The 22,801-nt window shown below is 41.2% G+C and overlaps 1 protein-coding gene and 1 long non-coding RNA gene across 12 annotated transcripts in view; one reads left to right on the top strand and one right to left on the bottom strand.

Moving 5' to 3' along the window:
- The window catches only part of LOC139982453 (uncharacterized), a 564,762-nt gene that overhangs the window by 61,173 nt on the left and 480,788 nt on the right, over positions 1 to 22,801 (bottom strand). For 4 of the 11 annotated variants that reach the window (XM_071995336.1, XM_071995341.1, XM_071995346.1 and 1 more), the window contains 5 exons: positions 20,642 to 20,844; positions 19,355 to 19,431; positions 18,336 to 18,391; positions 17,621 to 17,740; positions 15,952 to 16,157 (listed from right to left, as the gene is read on the bottom strand). The exons of the other annotated variants lie outside the window; for them this stretch is intronic. In XM_071995336.1, coding sequence (XP_071851437.1) covers positions 15,952 to 16,157; positions 17,621 to 17,740; positions 18,336 to 18,391; positions 19,355 to 19,431; positions 20,642 to 20,844 — 662 coding nt within the window. The remainder of the gene's footprint in view (positions 1 to 15,951; positions 16,158 to 17,620; positions 17,741 to 18,335; positions 18,392 to 19,354; positions 19,432 to 20,641; positions 20,845 to 22,801) is intronic. 11 annotated transcript variants of the gene reach the window in all.
- On the top strand, positions 17 to 6,304 carry LOC139983691 (uncharacterized). Its single transcript, XR_011798795.1, has 3 exons — positions 17 to 268; positions 3,145 to 3,294; positions 4,158 to 6,304. It is a non-coding gene; the product is annotated as an uncharacterized lncRNA (long non-coding RNA).

Below are 22,801 nucleotides of genomic sequence, written 5' to 3'. Positions count from 1 at the left end.
GGTAGCATAACACACGTAACGTGTATATTGCGGCCGCGTCGCCGCGCTGTTGAGGTGGAAGGCACAGGTTGCTTTAGTGTGAAAACCGATGCCAAATGCAGTGAGCGACAAAACGGACATGAAATGAAAAGTGTACTTGAGCTGGTGCTACGTACGTGGACTGGGTCTCCAAAAACGATCTACTGGAACAGAGATCGGGGATCGACAAAATGACCAATGCTACATTCGCGGAGCATTTACTGGCATGGCAGATCATTCATACGAGAAGGTAGGCAGCAAATTATGCTAACGACTAACGTTATATATTTACTATTTAGGCTACTGTATACTGTTTTTCGGCCGAAGTGTTTGGTCTACCGTAGGCTTCCTTGTTATATTGTTTAATAGATCATGCTAGCTAGGCCTACTACGAGTACTACAAACTAAGGCAACTAATACACCGAGAGACATAGGCTAGTACAGTATTAGTATAGTCAGTTTTGCGAAGTTTGGAACACTGCGAAGTTCGGACACCCCTAAAGACTACGCGATTTCATGATGAGACAACCTACAGCAAGAGCCAATTGCACCAAAAAGTACGAAGCTACAGTTATTTTCTCTCCAAAATGACCCAACCATATCAAGTATAGTTTCAGGTGATTTATACCATGAGATATAGTTTTGGGGTGTTTTAAGGCTTAGGTGTCCGAAATCCGCAGCGTCCATGCTACTGCAGTGCAGGCTGCTGTATTAACTGCAGCCTAGCCTAGGCCGAACATTTCATGAAGTGTTATTTATGCTATTCTACTTATATTCGCCTACTAAGCATGATCAGTATGGAAGTGTGCGGTATCATGTGTTTGGTTTATGATTCGGTAGCTTTGCAAATATGAATAGGACTTACAGTAGCCTACTGTACATTAGTGTAATATCATCATTGCTAGGGAGATCTCCCCACAAGAAAATTAAACTTGAAAGAAATGCAACTTCTCATGAGCGGAGCAATAGCACAAGTAGGACTACTGTAGCCTAGCTCCAGGCCCAGATTTATAAAATTATGCACCATGGAGGGCCTACCTCAATTTGGTGGTTATTCCTGTCAAGAGCATTTTTGATATGGGCATATTTATTTTGTAACTGTAAGTCTAGTATGCAATGAGATACGTGAGGGACTGGGGCCTATACGCAATAAAGTAACTGTTTTCATTTCCTACTCTACTTAACCAGCACAATTATAGAGTTCCTAGCAACAAATAAATTAGGCTGACAACTTGAAAATTTACTGCATAATTGCATGCATGGTCATTCTCAGTTATAGACTACTAATTTGTGTAGCCATTTCAGTTTTGTCTTTTTTTTTGTCTGAGAATGGGTTCTTAAGTGGTGAAATAACCTCGAATCTGCTGAGCAACTCCAAGATGAATTAAGTTACTAAGGCATTGGGTTCTTTTACTTTTTTAAGTCTAATATGCATAGGCTAGGGTATTTAATTTGCTTCACTTGTTTGTCAATCCGCATAGCCACTTTAGCTGTGGATGATTCTCCACTTGCAAAGAAAAAATGTGCGCATTAATTTAAACTCTTTCTATCCCAAATTAGAGTATGCCTATAATACTCCCAACTTGGTATAGTAACTTAAAAAAACGGTAGCAACTTTTCCTGGTAACTGTAGTGTAAAGTGATAACTGATATAACTAAGTTTTCCAAATTAATTCAAAACTCAAAAGCCTTCTCTGAAAGAAGCTACACTAGCTCTACAGGGTCCTTTGTTGAATTAGTGAAGGATAGTAGATATTGTTCACATATTTATGCATTCATAACATGATAGTTTGCTATCATCGTTGTTTAATCATAAAATCAAGGACAATATAAACAAATCAATGTCACCAATAATTGTGAATGCCACCATTTTATGTTCGACAAAATTTATCACATTTAATTTAAAGGATACACCATGCATGGCACATTGACGGACACTGACGCACATATTGTAGTTGTAATAACGCACCAAATATGCGCTTCATCGGACATGACGCACCATTCTGGGGGGTCTTTGAGTCCGTCTTACAATAATTGATAATTTCATCATGATGTAGAAATTAAAGACATTTGCCAAAATATAACAACATCATAGGCTTCATAGCTCTACACATAATCTGATCATGCAGTTCTAAAAATTATACAAAATGAAAATGATACTACTGATTTGTGAGAGAACTAGAATGGTCGCCCATTATATACCATATCATGTTTCTATGTTATCTTTTAAACACTTCATAGTTTAGGGCACACCTGTAGAATATTCCGTAATTTTTAGTCTTGGAAATAAGCAAAGCCTAGCTATATCTTTGAAAGCAATTATGCATCCCTGAACATGATGAAATTTGGTGACATATTAGTGTATGAGCAGGCCTACTAGTCTGTGACATTGCCATTGTAACATTAAACGTTATGACATTTAGTGTATGTAAGGTATTAGTAGATGAGTTATAATACTGCGGGTGTATACTACTAACATAGACATAAGAAATATAATAGAAATTGTTGCACATCACTAGTTTAGGTTTGCACTAGATTAGTTAATGAACCATTCTTGGATACTTGCAGAGTTGACACTGTAAATCATAAAGCATATGTGATGAATTTATGCTGCCAAAAGCAAAGTTCTGTATTAACTAGTAGTGTAATTACTGTTCTGTGTTTGCATAATTGATTTGAATTATTGACTATTTAGTGAAGGGCAAAATGTGGTATTCAGTAATTTATGTTGGAAGTTATATAATTCACTATGTCAGGGATTTGCTCACACTGGGCAGCTGCGCCCAGCAGTTCTGAATGGCGCCCCGCACAAACAGTATTTAACCTTTTCCGCCCAGCACTTTTTGATGATAATTTAATAAGTTTTACCATAACCAAAATCTGGGAGAATATATGGCACAGAATAGGAATATAGCACCACACAAGCATACTTCATGTGTAAAATTTGTCCATTTGGGGGGGGGGGGGTTATCCCACCCATGAAATCCCTCTCCCAGGGTGTGGATCACACTACCGCCCAATCTGCCTGGCACTCAAATATTCATGAGCACTTCCCTGCTATGTGTACAGTATGCATTCTGATATATTATTAACTTTGCACATCCCGGTATTATTTGTCTTTTTCAGTTGAAGGTGTGCGCCCAATTAAGGAACTCGAGAGGTTGGTATCCAAACTGATCAACCAGAAAAGATAACACCAGTTCCTCAACGAAAGGCTATGCCCAACAGAGGCTGATGCAGCAATGCACTCCAGCAGCTATACCCCAGTGGAGACTGGTAATTTTTTGATGTACATACTGTAATCATTCCATGCTGTAATAAGTCTACATTTTAACTAGGTCTGCAGTCTACTACTGTAGGACTGTATATGACTAACCAGATTTAGGACATTGGACACATTTATTCATTTATTGTATTATGTTGTATTAATGACATAGACATGTAGTGCTAAGTATGGTGCTAAAACAGCCACTGGAGGTCTGTAAATGTGAGGGACCCAAAAATGTTCAAACCCCACAAGTTAATGATAACAGTACCTGTAGTATTTTTCCTTATCTCTGAAAAATAAAGACATTTACCAATCTTGTAGAATGTGTTACCTACCTGTCTGAAGCAGTTTGTGTTCAAAAATTGCACATTTATTCTTTTCTCTTTATGTTTCCTTTTTATGTTTCATGATGATGTGGCATCATTTGTACATACAGTACAGTACTTGCACTGCTTAAAGATAGTTACTCTTAACTGCCTTTACTGTAGTTGTCACCTGATCAGGTTGTCATGTGCATATATTTTCATATCAGCAAAGACATTGACATTTTTGGCAAATTTTGAGTGTGAGGTATATTTCTAGTTTAACATGTTAGGGGCATCATTAAGGGGTCTACTTTCACCCAGATTTGAACAATAATTTTTAGTTATTACAATGAGTGCAAGTTACAATCTCAGTGAATAAACAAACATAACATTTATGCTGGCTCCAACCCAGTTACCTTGGCTATGAGCCTGAATGTCTCTTTTGCAATTAAAATCAAATAAATCATATCTTGGAAAATCATTTGAACAGGTATATCTTTGTGACACTTCTGTCCTCACACAATGCCATAAATATGTCTTTTTTCTATTTTCATTTCACATTACAGATGTACAGAACATCCTTTAGAGGAACAGTACAGCACAGCATAGCGTTATGGCATGATGGATGTTTTGCAAGCAGATATAAGGGTTGGAACTGGAAGTCTTTGTGTTGGATTGTTTCATTAATAAATGTGTGCTTCTCTACTTTACGTAAGATGATTGTCATATTTCTTGTTCTCCAGTGGAAGCTATGGATTTGCATAGTGAACGTTGTTAACATGGATACGGACAATTTGGAATTAGCTGATGTCAAAGCAGTTTCTCAGCTTATTTAGATACCATACATCAAGGACACAAGAGTGGACAATGGGAGTAACAAGTATCCAGAATGTAGATATCACAAGGCTTCAAGACAATTGAACAAACTGTACCATAACAGACAACAACAAACATGGTGTCTAAGTAAAATGAAGTTACTAAGCTAGTGCAATGTATCATAAGAATTTATCTTCTCCATGGTGTCAAACATTGATTGTTGCATTCAGTGCGTTATGTATCCTTCTCCTTTCTGTAGTATTTAGCATTGATTTGCATGTTCATTCATAGTGTAAGTAAACTACATAATTGATGTCATCAAAGTTACAACTGTGTCATATTAAATAAGTAAATGATTGAATATTGGTTTGACTACATACTTGATTGTACACTATTTGGCTTTCCATGATAGCAATATCTGATCTTTTTAATTACTGTAGCTTGTTCAGTCATACCAGTAGTTCTAATGTGACATTGATCTTGGGTTATTTATTGTTGGTACAGAATAACTTGTCTTTATTTTGTATTGTGTGAGATCAATTTAACATAACATATATTGTGATGTCATAGAGTGTTGAAGAGGTACTCTAACTTGCAGCTAGTAGTGATAAAACAGTTCATTCAGTGCTCTCATGATAACCCCAGTCGGGCCCAGTGGCAGATGGAGATAGTGGCAGATGGAGATGTTTGAAATGCAGGGGACATTATAGGGTCTATTGAAGTTTTGGCAAAGTTTCTTTTGCATGTAACGCTCCTATACTTATCATGGAGAAGTTCCACAATGGAGGCATGGCGTCTCCTAGCCTTATTTGGGTATATGTTCTTGCATTCCATATTGGAATACTGCCCTACTATTGTTTGTATTGCTTATTCTAAAGTTAGGTAAGTCAGTATTGTAAAATGTTTTTATTTTTAACACATTGATCTGTACAGTTCTTACATTGAGTTCAACTACAATAACCATGAGCAGGGAAAACTTACCACTATCTCACTTGCATTTCTTAATGTTCAAGTGACCATATTCATACTTTAACCAAAGCATTTCTTCCATATTAGATATTGTTTATCCGGAGTACGTTACAGGATATTTTCAAGGTGGGCTATGTAGTATTGTCCCCAATTTAGCATGCTATAATTGCTAGAATATTTAATATGTTCCTAGAGGTCTTTACTTTCCAAATTGTTCTAAGGCATTCTAATTGAAAGCATAAGATGCCTGAATGTCCCCAGTGAGGTAAATTTCCTGGAAGGTGGTAATAAAATTAGTTTCAAAACTTTGACCAAAGGTAACCATATTTGAATATCTGGTTTATTTGGGGCCAATACAGCATACTCTGGTCGAGAGTTGGCGTGGAAGCCACCATATGTTTGTAGTAATGCAGTAAAATGTAGTAAAGGCAGCTGGAGGAGTCCAGTTTACCCCTGTGCCGAAGGTCATTCATCTTTTGGTTTTTTTTTGGAGAACACTTTAACCTTCCCAACCACAGAGCTCCCAACTGACCCACAATTCGTGGGTTGGACCCGCATTCTAACACCCAAAGCCCCTGACTCGCGCAAGCATCCCAAAAACCTGCATTGTAATTGACAAGTATACATAAAAAAAATTGCATCAAATTTGGACTAAGCAACCATCATTTCTTTAGCATTTAGCATAATAGAGTATAAAACCTCCTTTACATCATCATTTGAACCTCAAAGTAGGCTATATTTCATTCCATTAAGGCGAGCAGCGAACATTTTCATGCCACGGGCAAGAATGAATTATCACCTACTATTCAATTTATTGATGTTACACACAAAAAAGTGCATATTTCTCAGAAAATTTTGGGTGACAAAAGCCTTTCTAGGTGCCACCATTTTACATGTAGGCATCACCAGGATTAAACAAAAATCAAAAGGGGAGTGAGACACCCCCCATAAACCCTCCCCCAGGACGGCAATTCGTGGCATGGACCAGCATTTGCCTTCTCAAGAGTTGGGAGCTATGCAACCATACCATTAACGACATGTCTCTATAGGCACAGGGGATTGAATCCTTAGGTAGCCGTCCTGAGCTAGTGCGAATCAGCAGGAGGTTGTGGATGCTACATCGCACCATTCAACCTCATGGGTTCAACATTCGGGAAGGACATGACTAACTTTTCTTCATTCCCCCTCCTTCTCCCCTTGCCCCCCTCCCCATAACTCCTCTTCTCATAGCTTTTTCCACCCCTTTTTTTCTCCACACTTTTCTGTTTTTGTTCTTCTCCAGTTTATTCCTACCCCTTCCCTTAATCCTCTCTTTGTCCCTCCACTGTTTATCTCCTACCTCTCCTCTTCCCCTGTTGGTTTTTATCTTTCAGTCTTCTTTCTATCCCTTGTCTACTAATCCCCTTACATCTATCTCTTTGTGTTCACCATGCTCATTAACCTGTCTGTATTATGTGCGTGTTTTTTCTACACAGGCTCTCTAGTGGATAAGCTGTTTGCTCACAGTTTTATTTGGAACTCAAGTATTGAAGAACGTTAGGCCAGAAGCAAGTCGTTTCGTCAAATAACAGTACATTAGCAGCACACATTCAGTTACATATTTATAGAGAACTACACGACGAAACTATTCGCATTTTATATCTTCAGCAATTTCTCCAACAAAAATCGGCAGCACGAGGTCATACATATGACTCTTTCCATAACAACTACCTGCTCCTACGAGCTGGTATAGCGTTTTCCCAGCAGTACAATATGCACTGTTCCATTCCATAACAACTCCCTGGTTCCATATAGCAAATCGAAAAAATACTAACTCGAATAGCACACAGTACAATTATACAGTGTGCCTATAGGTTACGCAACACTGAGAGGCAGATTAGAATCTCGGAAACCTGATCCCTTCGCGGTAACGGTACCCATTTGCGTATGCTGTTTATAGCTAAGGATGAGAATGCCATATTAAAGAAATTAATATGTTGCCGCTGTGAGAAGAGGGCAGCATTGTTTTTATATTTTAATCGGGGAATACGTTGAGACAAGATTTTTTATTTTAGCAATTTCCTAGCTGAGAGTGTGCCTTTAACATTTAACGACTGGAAATATGCGTACTTAATCTTCATTTACCAGAACTCACAACACTACGATACCCATATCAATGGAAGCAACAACCATTTTTGGCTGTGCCAACGCGGGGGGGGGGGGGGGTGGATGGAGGGGGTGGGGTGGGGCGGCAAATATATTATGCCATCCGTCAAGGTGAGGGGTTCTAGGGGCGCCGTGTCTATTACCTTTGAGAGCTTTTGGTTAGATGGATGGTGTTTGCATGAAGGTCCTATAATCTGTAACTTTTAGAAAAAATGTAGACTTTTTTCTTTACTGTTTAGGTTGAGCCGCACACACACGTTATCAATGAATATACTGTACACTGGAGTGCTTTGTAATATTCCGGGCATTATTTTATTCTGGGGACTAACCCCGAAACCCCCCCCCCAAAAAAAAACACCCCTTGCCCTGTCCTTCAGTTATAAATTTCCAATTCCCACTAGCATCAACTTTCATAACACATAAACATAACACATGTCTCCTAACAAAATTGGTCTCTGCATTTTTTATTTTGGGGGATTTTGTTTGTCTAACTTCTTCAAGTACAACACTATGCAATTTAATATAATTTTTGTTTGGTCTTCTTATTAGAAATTTTACCTGTTTATTTTCGCATGCTAACGCTCCTTATTCCATATCATATTAGATAACAACTTATCGCTTCCCCAAATGACAGTAAAAATCATTGACAACAATCTCAGTGCCAGGCCGACCAAAAAAACCAGACAGTGTCTACAGTGTAGGTGTATCCATAGCAACCTCCAGGTACTTGTTTGTTTGTAGATTCCAGGTGTTATTTATAGGACACGCGCGTCTCTTGTATTGAATACAACTTCTTTTCATTGGGACGCGCGCGTCTCTTTCACTGAATACAACTTCTTTTCATTGCATTGTTTAAGTATTTGATTGACAGGTGTTGAACAAAAGAAAATGTTAAACTATTGAAAATGTCTGTAGAGGGAAAAGATTGCTGTACACCTTTAGCAAGAAAATGATGAACGAAGTTCAATAGACTTTTAGCATTGAAAAATGTGTGTGAACTGTCTGAGTAGAAAAGCGTAGAAACCAGTTAACTGTACAGATATATGGTGAATGTGTACACATTGTAGGGTGTATACGATTTACGTTATCTGTTGTAAATTGTCATTTTGATGAAAATATGGATTCAAACATATATAGGAGAAATGGAACAGAGTGCGTATGCCGAGGGGGGGGGGGGGGTGGTGGATGGTGATGTGGGTGGGGTGCAGTTGGTGGGATGCGGAAAGGAGGGGTGGGTTGGAGGGTTAAAGCGGAGTGTTGGCTTGATGAAACATGGATTAAACAAATATGGGAGAAATGGAACAGTGTGTGTGTGCCGAGGGGTGGGTGGTGGTGCCGGGGGGGGGGGGGTCCGGGGATGGGAGTGGTTACAGCGGAGGATTGGACTGGCGATTTAGCACTCATGAAAAGGGGGAGAGGGGAGATGGTGTTATCTAGCAACCCAACAGCAGAAGGTTCATTTGTAAGAGGTGGTGTTAAGGAAATGTACATGTGTGTGATGCGCTTGGCGTGGATATTAAATAGCGTATAGGACACATTTAACAAGTTCAGGGAAATGACATTTGAGGGGTGCGGGAGGATGCGTGAGAGAGGGTATATATAATTGCGTAGTCTAAACATTGCTTCAGGGCATGATTTGCAGGTAGTAGGAACAGCAGTGCGTAGGTGTGCTTGGTTTTGGGTCCGATATATAGTTGTTATGGCATTGGATGGGAAATTCACATAGCAAATTAGGAATTATTTTAATAATAAGGGAATGGCATTTGAAAGGACTAGGGGTGTGGAAGAGGAACCTGGTGGAGGTTATGTATATACTTCCGTATTTGATACATTTTTTCAAGACATGCATAATGTTTCCCAAAAACTTACCTGGTTTTAGGGTCTACGAGCGACGATACCTATCTCATACTTACACAGCGCCCCCCCTTATCTAGCCTACTAGTCCCATTCTGGCAAATTCTACCATACCTCATCTGGCCACCCACCCTGCTCTTCCTCTTATTCTCCAGAATTCACATCGTAAGGTCTTGGCAATCCGCCTCGACCGGTGACCTGGAGTGGGGAAGGAGGGAGGGAAACCAGTATGAGATAGGTATCGTCGCTCGTAGACCCTAAAACCAGGTAAGTTTTTGGGAGTCTACTTCACTCCTCTACCTATCTCATACTTACACAGCGCCCCAGAGTGACACAGCCGTCATTGGTGGTGGGCCCAGGTGCCGCGTCTCGGCGGATTGACAACTGCCCTGGCTAAGTCTCCATCAGGTGACCTGGTGTTCCGCAGGTAGCAGGGAGACGAAGGTCGTGTTAGATTTCCATGCCGCCGCCTTCATGATGGCCTCGAGTGGGACGCCGCCGAACCATGCTCGTGAGGCCGCGACTCCCCTGACAACGTGGGCTCGTACTGGTAATGGGTTCCTTGTATGGCTCGAGATCTTGGTTCGGAGCCAACAAGCCAAGGTGTCCTTCAAGCTGGCGAATGTGGTGCCCGTGGTAGTATGAACAGACGGTCGGACAAACGGATTTGTTTGGTTCTGTCCAGATATATTCGTAATGCCCGTATTAGGCACCAACGTCGGTCCTCTTTGATGGTTGAGATCGATCCGATCGATGGCAGGAAAATTTCCTCCGGTGAAAGGTCATAGATTAGTTCTTTGCGAGGAAGGCTGGGTCAGGAAGCAGCCTCACCCCGTCGTTGTCGAATCTCATGTAGTCCCTTTTTATGGTTAGGGCGTGAATGCCGCTCTGACGCCGGGCCGATGCTGCCGCCAGTAGGAACAGGGTTTTCCTAGTCAGGTCCTCTAGTGAGGACTCCCTGATCGGCTCGTATGGTGGCTTGGCTAAAGCTGACAGAACCTCGTCGAGTGACCACGTCGGGGGTAGTGTCCTCGTCGAGCCACTGGTGTGAAAGAATCCTCTGATGATTTTTGTGAGGTCCAGTTTGTCGCCTACTGTTGAACCGTCTGGGAGGCCCTTGTGTATGGCACCGATGGCTGAGGGGTAATTGCGGATGGTTGAGGCCGCTTTGCCCTCTTCAAAGAGTGAAGAAGGCGGCTATCTCCCCGAGAGAGGCCTCCACGGGATTGCAAGCATTGTCTGTTGCCCATTGGTTGAACCTGGCGAGTCTGGGATCGTAAGTCCTGACTGTGGACTCGCGCAGGCTCTCGTTGCATACTCCGCAGCTTTTGCAGGAACTCCCTTCTGACGTAGGTCCCTGCGGAGAGTTTCCACGCACAGAGCTGGATGTTTGGGATCCCTCTGTCGGCCTCTGTCTGGCCTCGCAGGACGATTGCCCTGGGTGGAAGTCTGAGAGGGTAGTCGACGAGCAGCTCCGTTATCAGAGGAAACCCCGTTTGGTTCGGCCAATACTGTGTGAGTAGGAGCATGGTTGCGTCTGAGTCTCTGAGTGTTGCCAGCACCTTGCGAATTAGGGTGAACGGTGGAAACGCGTACAGGTACAGGTCCGCCCACGGGAATGAGAATGTATCCACTTTCCACGCTTTCGCGTGAAATGTCCTCCTGCAGAATTACGGGGTCTTTGAAATTCGTTGCTGATGCGAAGAGGTCGATGCTCGGGATATTGAAGATCTGGAACAGTTCCAGGTCCAGTTCGCCCAGTGTTGGGTTATCTCCCACTCGTTCGGGCTCGTGGTTCGCGAGAGGATATCCGCTGGCTGATTGTCTACTCCCACTAGGTGTGACGCCGTGAGGGAGATGTTCAGGCTGTCGCATAGATGGAGCAGCTCCCAAATTATCTCGTTGAGTGTTCGTGAGCGGGTCCCGCCTTCCTTGTTGACATAGGCCACTGTCGTTGAGTTGTCTGTCCTCACGTAGACTGCGTGACCCCTCAACTCCTTTTGCCATGCTCTCACAGCGTTGAGGATGGCCTTGGCCTCCAGTGCCTTGAAGTGACCACGTCGGCCAGCGGAGTGGGACCGTGAAGATGGTGAGAGGGTGGGTTTGTAGATAATCCACCTCACTAATCCCTGGCTGCTTAACGGAGCCCAAGGAGTTACTCAGCAAACACCAAAGCGTTATTAAACGTTTCAAATTCTGTCATGATAACGTTATTTGTGGTGTAAGAAATATGTCACCGAAACGTTTTCAGGCTATTATTCCGAACAATTTTCGTTAGGATATTAATATAACCTTGATATAACATTATTATCTCATAGACACATTATGTCGACGTTCTTACACAACACATTTAACGTAATAACACGTATTAAATGTTAAGATAACGTACCCGTTACTTCAAATCTCTTCATGTAGAGATGTGTCCATTTCGTAGTTCAGTAAAGGTTTCCAACTTCCTATCGAAACCACCTAGCGCATAGTCACGACTAGGCCATCAGGTGCTACGAAATGCAATTCTGCTTAAAATGCCGGAACATCAAACATTATTCATGGAGCGCCTACTATATGTTTGGGGCGTGTTATTGTTTGTAACTTTGCTGGGGTTCTATCCTACCCCTTTTCCAACTTACTAACGTGTTTGTCTTGGTAATTCACCAAAGAAATAGAGAGGCTTACTACATGGGATCGCTCACGTATTCGACAGCTCGTTGCAGCAAACGTTGAGCTCACACGTGGCAAGACAGGTGCCTGCTTGGCGCCTTCTCTCTTAACAAATGTACAGCGTGTACACTTTCCTGGCAGTTTGCCAAGGTTCTTAAGTTTTCGTTTTTCCCTAGCACTTTGCCAGGTTTGCTAGGTGGCTTAACAAATGTACAGTGTTGAACATTGCGATGAATTATAATTGGAGAGGAGTATAATTAGCGAGGAGAATATGTCCCATGAATGCCCAGGAAATCTAAGTCATGTCCTGGTTTCCGCTGGTACCAGTTAAACACACATTTGGGATGTGTGGCGATTAATGGTATAGCGATTGCGGTGTTTCTCCGCAATTGATTTGAACCTGTCGTCGCAGCTCAAGCTGCTAGTTCCGGGGCAACACTCCCCGATGTAGGAGGGCTTTCGCTCCTCTGTAACCCCGAAATCTAGGGGTCGACCTCGTCGTCTAGGCCGGACAGGCTGAACGGCATTCTGCAAACCAGAATGTCCTCACCGGGGAACAAATCAGGTTCCATTCTTTGGTCTGGGATTGATCGTGGTGTCGCGGCCGGGCTGGCCGTGGGTTGCGATCGCTCCTCAGCCCCGATGTCTGTGTTCGGTGCCCGTGTCCTTCCCCCTCTGAGGCTGGGGATGAGTATATCTCCCTTCGCCATAGGGACCTGGCTCGGGGCTGGCCCAGCAGATGTTACTCTCATCCGCACCAAGCCTCGGGACCGGGCGCGGCTCCAGTTAGGAGATCTGCGGGCCGGGCTTCTGCCCCTGCTACCCCGTTCTGGGGGCCCAGCAGTTGTTATTTTCGTCCTGGCTCCGGGACCGGCTCTGGGTTCGGAGTGGGACTTCGGTTCCGGGCTCCCTCTGGAGTCTCGTCGGACCCGGGCCCTCCGGAACCCATCTCTGGGGCCCCAGCAGTCGATTGTATCTCCGGTTCCCGGTTTCGGGGCCGGTCTCGGATCCGACGTGGAACCTCGCTTCCGCACTCCCTCTGGGATCTCGCCGGACCAGTGGTCTCGCCGGACCTGGGGTCTCGCCAGACCCGGGGTCTCGCTGGACCTGGGCTCCCAGAGCCCATCTCTGTGTGTGTACCACACCGGGTACCACTCTCCTCCACCCGGACATTTTGTCTGTTCCGGTCGGACCAGACATCGCTGGTTCGGTCTTCCCGATCTTCCGTGGGATCGTCCTCGGATAGAGCCGCATCCTGCCCAGGTCATCCTGGCTCCCGGGTATCTGGGAGTCTCTCCATGCTCTGGCTCCGGCTCCGGGGGGCCAGACCTTCTGGCCTACCCAAGTCCTGGATTGGGCCAGCCTCCTGGCTGGCTCCTCGAGTTGGGCTTGAAGGCCTACTCCGTGCAAGCACGGCTACTTCGGCCACCCACTCGTGATCCAGGGACGGCTCAGCCTCCTGGCTGGCCTCCTGAGTCAGGCTTAAAGGCTAACTCCGTGCATGCACGGCTACTTCAGCCACCCGCTCTGGATCATGTTGCGACCCTCCTGGGTTCCGGCAGGCTTCCTGGCTCCTGGCTTCCTGCCTACCCAGGTCCTGGGTCGAGCCAGCCTTCTGGCTGGCTCCTCGAGTTGGGCTTGAAGGCCTACTCCGTGCAAGCACGGCTACTTCGGCCACCCACTCGTGATCCTGGGCCGGCTCAGCCTCCTGGCTGGCCTCCCGAGTCGGGCTTAAAGGCCTACTCCGTGCAAGCACGGCTACTTCGGCCACCCGCTCTGGATCAGGTTGCGACCCTCCTGGGTTGCGGCAGGCTTCCTGGCTTCCTGCCTACCCAGGTCCTGGGTCGAGCCAGCCTCCTGGCTGGCTCCTAGAGTTGGGCTTGAAGGCCTACTCCGTGCAAGCACGGCTACTTCGGCCACCCACTCGTGATCCAGGGACGGCTCAGCCTCCTGGCTGGCCTCCCGAGTCAGGCTTAAGGCTTACTCCGTGCATGCACGGCTACTTCAGCCACCCGCTCTGGATCATGTTGCGACCCTCCTGGGTTCCGGCAGGCTTCCTGGCTCCTGGCTTCCTGCCTACCCAGGTCCTGGGTCGAGCCAGCCTCATGGCTGGCTCCTCGAGTTGGGCTTGAAGGCCTACTCCGTGCAAGCACGGCTACTTCGGCCACCCACTCGTGATCCAGGGACGGCTCAGCGTCCTGGCTGGCCTCCCTAGTCGGGCTTAAAGGCTTACTCCGTGCATGCACGGCTACTTCAGCCACCCACTCTGGATCATATTGGGACCCTCCTGGGTCCCGGCTGGAGGCGGATACTCTGGGCCTCTTAGGCTTCTTCGCTGGTGCCTTCCCCGGCTTTCCTGGCTCCCTGGAGCCGAGTTGTCCCGGTCTTTCTTCCGGGCTTTGTCGGCCAACCAGTCCTCCACTTCCTTTCTTCCATATCTGGGAACGTGGTTCCTGGGAACATGTGGTAAAGGAAAACATGCACACATGTAGGTAGACAGACTGCCTATCAGAGCCGGGAACACCGGACAACTGTAAGTCCTAATTGTTCCACAACTTTCCCGCCAAAACGATGGAAGGTGGCGGGAATGAGCGAGCACCTCTGTGTACCGGAACTAAGCTTAGGGCCGGGGATACCGGACTACCTAAGTGCTAACTCAATTCCCAGTTGCAAAGTCCGCGATTTTCCGCTAAGGGAGAAATGGCGAGAACATACATGTATACATATAATACGCATATAGTCAATGAACCCCTGACACTAGGGCCGGGAATACCGGACAACCTAAGTGCCGAACTAAATCCCAAGTTAACGATATACCCCTGTAAGGAGATCGAACCTGTGGACAATTGGACATCGAATCTAAAGCGACAACCGCAACCGAAGTTGTAGCATGTAGCAAGGCCCCGCGGCCTAAATGCTACTAAGCTAGGCTATCCTAATGAACAAGAAGTAGCTAAGGCCTCAACAGCCCGCCCGCTACAGTGTGTTAGGCTCTGCCGCCTAAGCTGACAAAACTGACAAAATTTTCAGTGCAAAATTTTACTTATGAAAAACAAAGGATACCCGACAGAATCAGGTTGATTCTGTTGCTGGCCGCTTGTTGATGCTGTTTCTTCAATTTCAGTTGATATGGTAGATGTTATCGTTAGAAAATACGAATTAGAAAATTCATGAGCCAAAATAAGACCAAACTCTTTGAATTCTGGCAAATAAGAGGAAGAGCAGGGTGGGTGGCCAGATGAGGTATGGTAGAATTTGCCAGAATGGGACTAGTAGGCTAGATAAGGGGGGGCGCTGTGTAAGTATGAGATAGGTAGAGGAGTGAAGTAGACTGGTAGATTTCATTCTCTTAAAACAAAACTTATTTATTCAGCTTCTTAACTATTTACGGTAAATAATTTCTTTCACTGTTGATGTTGTCAAGTTTGTTAAACTAAAAATTTAGCTACATAAACCTGTTCTTATTTTTTTGGATCCATTTCTCTCTTAGATTCCTTAGTCAATTTTATTAGTAATTATTATAAACCATTTAAATTAATGTCTTCTCCTCTCACTATAGAAATATTTGTTATTATTCTTACTGCAATACAAGTCAATCTTTCATTTTTATATTTGTAAATATGTTTATCTGTCTCATTTTGTCTCTATTTTACTCTCCCATTAATCATATTCCTCAGCTTATGACTGTTCTTTCATTGTTACTCTCTATATTTTTTTTATTTTGATTTATTTCTCTATTCAATTCTTCTTCATTTCTTTGTTTTCCTTCTACAATTATCTAAAACTATCAATAAACCTGCAGTCATTTTTAAATATTTTCTATATTAATAATATCTATCTTGTTTACACCACTTTAATTAATTAGTTATTTTATTAATTACTAACATTATTTACATATTTATTAATTATACTTACCTCAGTTGCTTGAATCTTTGAGAGTGTTGTACATAGTTTAATATTCCATTAACTTCATGTTTATTCATTTCTCTCCCTTTCTCTGTCTGTATGGCCATCCTCTCTATTGATGTTATGATTGGTAGAGAGAGACCAGAGTAGAGAGTAATACCATCTTCATCAACCTTGTTAAAGGACTGGACTAGACTCACACTGTATATAGGAATCTGAAGGAAAGTAAATAATAAATATAATATCAATAATTATATCATAATAAAATAAATATCTTGGGGAGTATTTTACAATAATGTTTATGAGTTGACTATTTGTTGTTATAACTAATGAAGGACTAATGGTTCTGGGCTTAGAGGGGTTATAATGGGGCCAGTTTAATATTCAAATTGGAGTAAAGGGGGAGGGGTGGGAGGGGGGGGTTGTTTTTGGTGGTTATAATGAACAGCTACACTAAATTACTTTACTGTAAGGAGACACAGCGTTGTTAGATTACTGAACAAAGGGGGAACAGGAGGGTGTGCAGTGGGTTCAGGAAACAAGGGTTACACTAATATATAAAGGGGAGGGGGCGGGGGGGGGGGTTGTAAAAGGACAAAATACCTTTAACACCTTGATGCTACCTGTTATGTGTGTCTTACTTTAAAAAGGCTAAATATTGTGCAAGTCTGTTGATAGGTTGCTCCTTTTTGATTAACTTTCATGAGTTAGGGGAGGGAAGGGGAGGGAGGGGGAGGGAGGGGAGGGAGCGGGGAGTGAAATGAAAATGCTAAGAATTCACTGACTGATTAAACGGCAAACCCTGTATTATTTGAGACAATATGCAACAAAGAGGTTGTGTAGGCGACTTATTGCTGTTTTGAATAGATAGTTAATATGATGGGGAGGGAGGTGGGGAGGGGGTTGGCGCATGTCAGGTTAATTGGAGTTTAATGAAATACAAGTATGTAATGGAACTTAAATCAGTGACATTGTATGTTAGATCTGCTTTGGATAATGAATGCCTTGTCTACATGTTTTGTGATGTACTGTGGTTGATTATAGTGGCCCAGTGGGGGGGGGGGGGGGGAGGTGGGTCGATAGGGATCAGTTGACTTGTGCTAGGTAATGCTAGGGTTTAGTGCTAAAAGTTGTCATTACATTACTTGAGTTCTTGTTTAGTTGAATTTAAATTATTAACTATCTGTTAATTTAGGTATTAGTATTCAACAAGAATAAGATAGGGATTTTAACGCTTTTAATAAAGGTCACTTCTGGAACAGCAATGTTTTTTATTCGAGCATACAGATCAATAGTTTTATTTCAATTTTCTTTGTGTTTAGGTCTCATAATAAACCAATAAACTAACCAGACCTCAACCATTTAAAGTAACTGAAAAAATATTAGAAATGGCGGATAGTTCAGTAGCTAAGAGGATTATTGTCATTTACCTTAGCGTACAGTAATCTTCTAGTCAATTTTTTTGTATGTTTTACTTACATATATTTTGTTAAAATCGCGTATTTTGTTTAGCAGATCACACTTTATTTAGGAGGGTCCTAAATTTTCTAATTCTGATGCCAAAATAATAAACCGTCTCACTATCAAATTACTGAAATCACTGGGGAGAACAAGAAATAAAATAATTAATTGTTATCTGTTAGTTCTACTTGACCGTATCCCTTCAATGTATCCTTACGTCATGCCTGGATGCTTTCTTCAGGAGTTCTATGGTTGACTTCTGTGATTCCTGACTGTTTTCGTTATCGATACCGACATGATTTGAACACAGCTTTGTAATAGTCTGGATGTCTTTGGCCTATGCAATAAAATGACCAAAATTACACAATGTTTAAATTGTCTCTTTCTACTCTAGATACTGACACTTTCTGGTTAAAGTCCTTCAAATTTTAATTCGGGTTTTTACTTGTCTGTCTGCACTCTACCCCCTCATCTCATACATTGCTTAGAGCCTTCTTTTGTTCACCTCTTCCCTAATCTTAGGCTCATTTAATATATTATTTCATATTTATTCCACTACTTGTTTAACTAACGTCATCACTTTGTGAAGGTGTCAATGAGCATGATAAAATTCTAAGATTCCTAAACCATGAAATAGTACCTACTAACCTCACCCAGCCCCCACCCCCCATCCCCCAATACCATCTCTCTATTCATATTCCTACCTGACAATTAACCAGAATGGACAACAATGACTGATAAATTTATTTCATTCTTGAAAATGTTTGCAACAGATTAAGCCGCACACCACACACTGTGTCAGAGTTGTATCATCGCTTCAATGGGATATTCCACGGTACAATGATATTTACACTAGCAGTTAAATAGGCCATATCAATTACAAAACATGAGCCATGTTGATCCTTACGTACGTTTAACATCTTATCACCAACCTGTTTCCATTTGCCAGACTGAAGATCAAGCTGACTGGTATTTTCCGGCCAAAGAACTTCAGAGAAAGAAAATTAAAATAACATTAATATTTTACTAGTCTTGCTCACCTACAATAACAAAATAAAACTACCATGCTGAAATATTAAATAATTCTCGATTGTTATTTGTTTTTGTTGATGGGATCTTTCTCTCTTTGCATCTCTCTTTCTGGTTTATTCATTTTCCAAACAACAAGCAGGATTAAAACGTACAGAAGGAATATATATATTAGCTACATTAGGCATTTAAATTTAGTAGGATACTTTGCAATTTTGATAGTAAGGTGTTTCTAATGTCACGTTGGTATTATTATTCATTATCAGTGAATAGTCATTACTAAGATTCGTTGCTTGAACATACACGCCACGCCCCCCCCCCCCTTCCATCCTCGTGAGCATTTTGCCTTAGACTAATTTCGCAGTAGTTTAAATTGATTTTAAAATATTTTTTTTTTTTAAAAACAGTAAAAACCTTTAGACTAAGAAATATAGTAAAATGTTAACTTTTCCATCACATGTCTTTGTTCATCGTTTCAACATATTGGTACTGCTTCCACCTACACATATATTACAGATATAAAGTCAATTTTAACTGAACAAATCCATAAAAGAAACGACAAAGGATTGTAACACTTATAAACATCTCATATACCCATACACAATGGGATAGGTCCTAACCTTACACATGCTATATGAATGAATGGTATATGAACAACCACTATCTAGCAGACAACGCAAGAAGTGCACGTCTGTGATGAAACCAAAATATGCAAATTTATATAATGCACTAGTTCCAATAATTCTCTCTGAAAAGTCACTCTTCCTTCCGCACCCACCACCCTCCGCCTTCCCGCCTCCCCTTCCGCCCTTTCAAACGCACACAATCGTACACTCCAAAATCCCAGCACCCACGAAAAAAAGTTAGCACCTTTTACACACTTATTTAATAATCTCACAGAGTATTATCTGCCGCAAAATACCTTTAATATTACTTGATCTTGCTGTTTGCGGTATCATCTCAGGACTGATGGATGTTGGCAGTTTACATCGATAAAACCTGTAAAACAAGAAAATAATGAAGTTAAAATTGTGACTCGTCACGCTGATCTTAAAAGAAAGAAGGAAAACGTCTGAAATAGTATGATGATTGTATCTCTCTCACGTTACTCAATCATTTCTGAATAATGTTGAACAACACGTACCCAGCATAATGTTAATATAACATGATTTCTCTACATATAATTTATATAATATACAGTTTACACATTAAATACATAATGATTTAATGACAAAACGCTATCATTTCTTTACGAAAACTGTAGCTGTCATGAGACAGTAAGGTTGATCATATTTCAAAAGATTCCTCGGCTGATTTTTTCGTTCTTCTCTCTGTTTCCTATTTTTATATGATAATTTTAAATCTCACTATTCATATATATCGAACGTCCCAATCATGTTAATGAAATGATAATACATCCATGTAAATGCAAAAAACCTTAAATGTCTATAGCATACTTGAGATATACCTGCCTCATGATAGATACGAGGCCCGGTTATAATAAACTACCCAGTGTTAAAGTGTCTTTCACAAAACTGTTTCAACTAAGAATTAAACTGTACACATTTTACCATGAAACTGTCGCAGCTGTCATTTGTGGATGGAGAAGTTTATTGATTAATATTATTTTGTTTATAATATCTGCCATTTTTCACCAAAATATGTCTGCTTAACAAATTTATAAGAATCTGTTGACTTTTATGGGTATCATACTTGATGATGGAATTACATCAAAATCGGTGTCACTTCTTACTATCATTTTTATCTTCATTTTTATCATATTAAAATTAATGATTATTCAGTCCTTAATTTTTTGTCAATGACAGAACATAAACTGTAGCGGGCCTTCATAATTGAGGATGATATTTTGCTGGGGCATGAGTAACACTAGGGTGATATTTCATATCAAAAATATAACAGTGAATGGTATACCTGTTGGTGGGACTGAAATTTAGAATAATCTAAGAGGAAAGGGTTTAGCCAATGATTCTCTTGGCTGTTTCAAATGCATTATAGGAATTGGCCGACTTTCTTTATTACTTTAAACAAACCTTGAAACTATTATTACTATATATTTACGCGGTGTTTTATGTATAGGCCTACATAAGAACATTTATGTTAACCAACATACAAACATTCAAACGTACGCTTAGACTTATATCAATTTATTGCGACCATTTTCTTCTCCCTATCAATATCTTGTACTCACCAAAGTTCTTTGAATCTCCTAGACTGCGCTCCATAGTTCAATAGTCCAATAACGTCTTCCTCGGTAAGTTCTGCTGAGTTTGCATTTACTGATAACTTCTCCAGTGTCGAGAGGGTTGGTAAACAAAGACCAGATTGGAGCACGATATCACCTTTATCTACCTTATAGGAGGACCACTGCAGTAATAGTTCAGATATTGGTATCTGCAGTGAGAGAAATATCAGGATTATGATCGCTTAATTTATATTTCAACCACACATGTTTTGTTTCTTCTAATTTAATGTAATAGCTTCAATTGTAACAGTGTATCATTCAATTGGTAATTAAATTATAAATGATGTAAATTTTACAATTTATTCCTTTCCGAATATTGTTGTATTAAAGCAAAACAGAAAATAATGTTGCATTAAAACAAACACATATATTTTGGACAAGTTATCCTAAAAAATTAACATAAAAAAAAGACTAAAGTTGCAATATGAATTATTTAAAGCAGACTGTTTTATTGACCTAATATGATAACAATGCACTATAAAATATAACATCATTAGGCTATTTTTCGACTCCTAGCTATTTATTGTGAGTTAGGTTTTATTACTCACGGTGTAACGATGACCCTGTCACACGTACCTACCCTTGTAGTATTTGCTTGCAATCCAGGTTATAAATTAATGTGTGATTGGAACCATTTGGTTTCTTTTAACATGAACAATTTGTCTTTAAGTCAAAAAAGAAAAAGAAAAGGAAAACAGCAATATGCGGCACACCCATTTAATGTATATGTTTACTTTTATTTGCAAAATACATGATCGATCTGACGCATTTGTTTAATTCCATAAACACTCCAGGGATTTAAATATAAATGCATAAATTAGTAATTTTTACCTTAATTGAAGAGCATTTCCTGGTGCAATACAATATCTTACCTTTCACCACTGGTGTATAAGAATATGCTCCAAACAACCCGAATTACATTTTTATAAATCACGGCTGCATGTTTAGATTAAAGCACAAATTGACGAGTCGTATCATTGTCCAGTACGTAAATATGTAGGCAAAGGTCTAATACAGTAATTGTCATGTGTGGGCAGTATAGCTTATTACTGTGTATTTCTCTCAGACTCGCTATATTGTTAAAAGTTAATAAGGTATGAATCTAATCGGTTTACAAATTTCTCCTCGCAGGTGTGTATATCCTATTAGTAATACTGTAGGCCTACTTGTTCCACAGACCTATTTAATTTAGCCATATAAAGTGCGGGTTACTTTCTTCTTGGCCAGAATGAAACTGCAAAGCAAGGCGATGCAGTCAAAGCAGCCGACGCTTGCCCACAATTCTCACGTTGACAACCCGCCACTAAGAGGAAAACATCTCCCGAGAATTCATCACACACTCGGCCTAGAATAGTGGGGAGTAACGAGTTGTTTTCTGCTACACTGACTTTAGTATGCATTTTTTTTAACTTTGGTTATCTTTATTTGATTTGTATGCAAAAATTTTGTGCAGAATTTATGTTGAATTTATTATGAAGCCACGTAAGTTAATATGTGATTAAGTTAACACAGCATATAAACATGGCGTGCACTAACGATTAACGTTGCTAAATTGTGTCATCGCTCACCGAAGAATTTTCATGTAAGTAACTTATTAAGCCCGAGGTCAATGGTGCTTAAAGTGCCGATCTTCAAGTTATCTATAAACAATCAGTTTGAGGTAGGCCTACACACTTAAAAATAATTGCTCAACATGGGGTAAAATGGAACACCTCTATGGTGTAAAATGGGAACATGGTCAACAGATGTGTAAACTTTACACATTAATGCTTTGGCAAAGTTTTACCTTACTGTTGGGGTAATATTTTACCACACAATGTGTAAATTATTTTACCAAACTAGCATTGTGTAAAATTTGCACAACAATGACCATGTTCCCTTTTGTACCCCATTTTGTGTAAATTTTACCCATGTCAAGCAGGGCACTGGTTTTACCCCACAGTTGTGTAGTTTTTTTGCAAAACAGTTGTGTAATATTAGCACACCTTTCGGGGTTCCTTTTTTTTACAAAACAGTTGTGTAATATAAGCACCCCTTATGGGGTTACTTTTACACACACACTTGTGTAAATAATATAATTTTATATATACTGTAAATGTTTCAAAA

Source organism: Apostichopus japonicus, chromosome 16 (assembly GCF_037975245.1).
Source record: "Apostichopus japonicus isolate 1M-3 chromosome 16, ASM3797524v1, whole genome shotgun sequence".
Taxonomy (NCBI): domain Eukaryota; kingdom Metazoa; phylum Echinodermata; class Holothuroidea; order Aspidochirotida; family Stichopodidae; genus Apostichopus; species Apostichopus japonicus.
The sequence above is the reverse complement of the archived record's forward strand: the minus strand, read 5'-3'. Positions and strand labels throughout refer to the sequence as shown.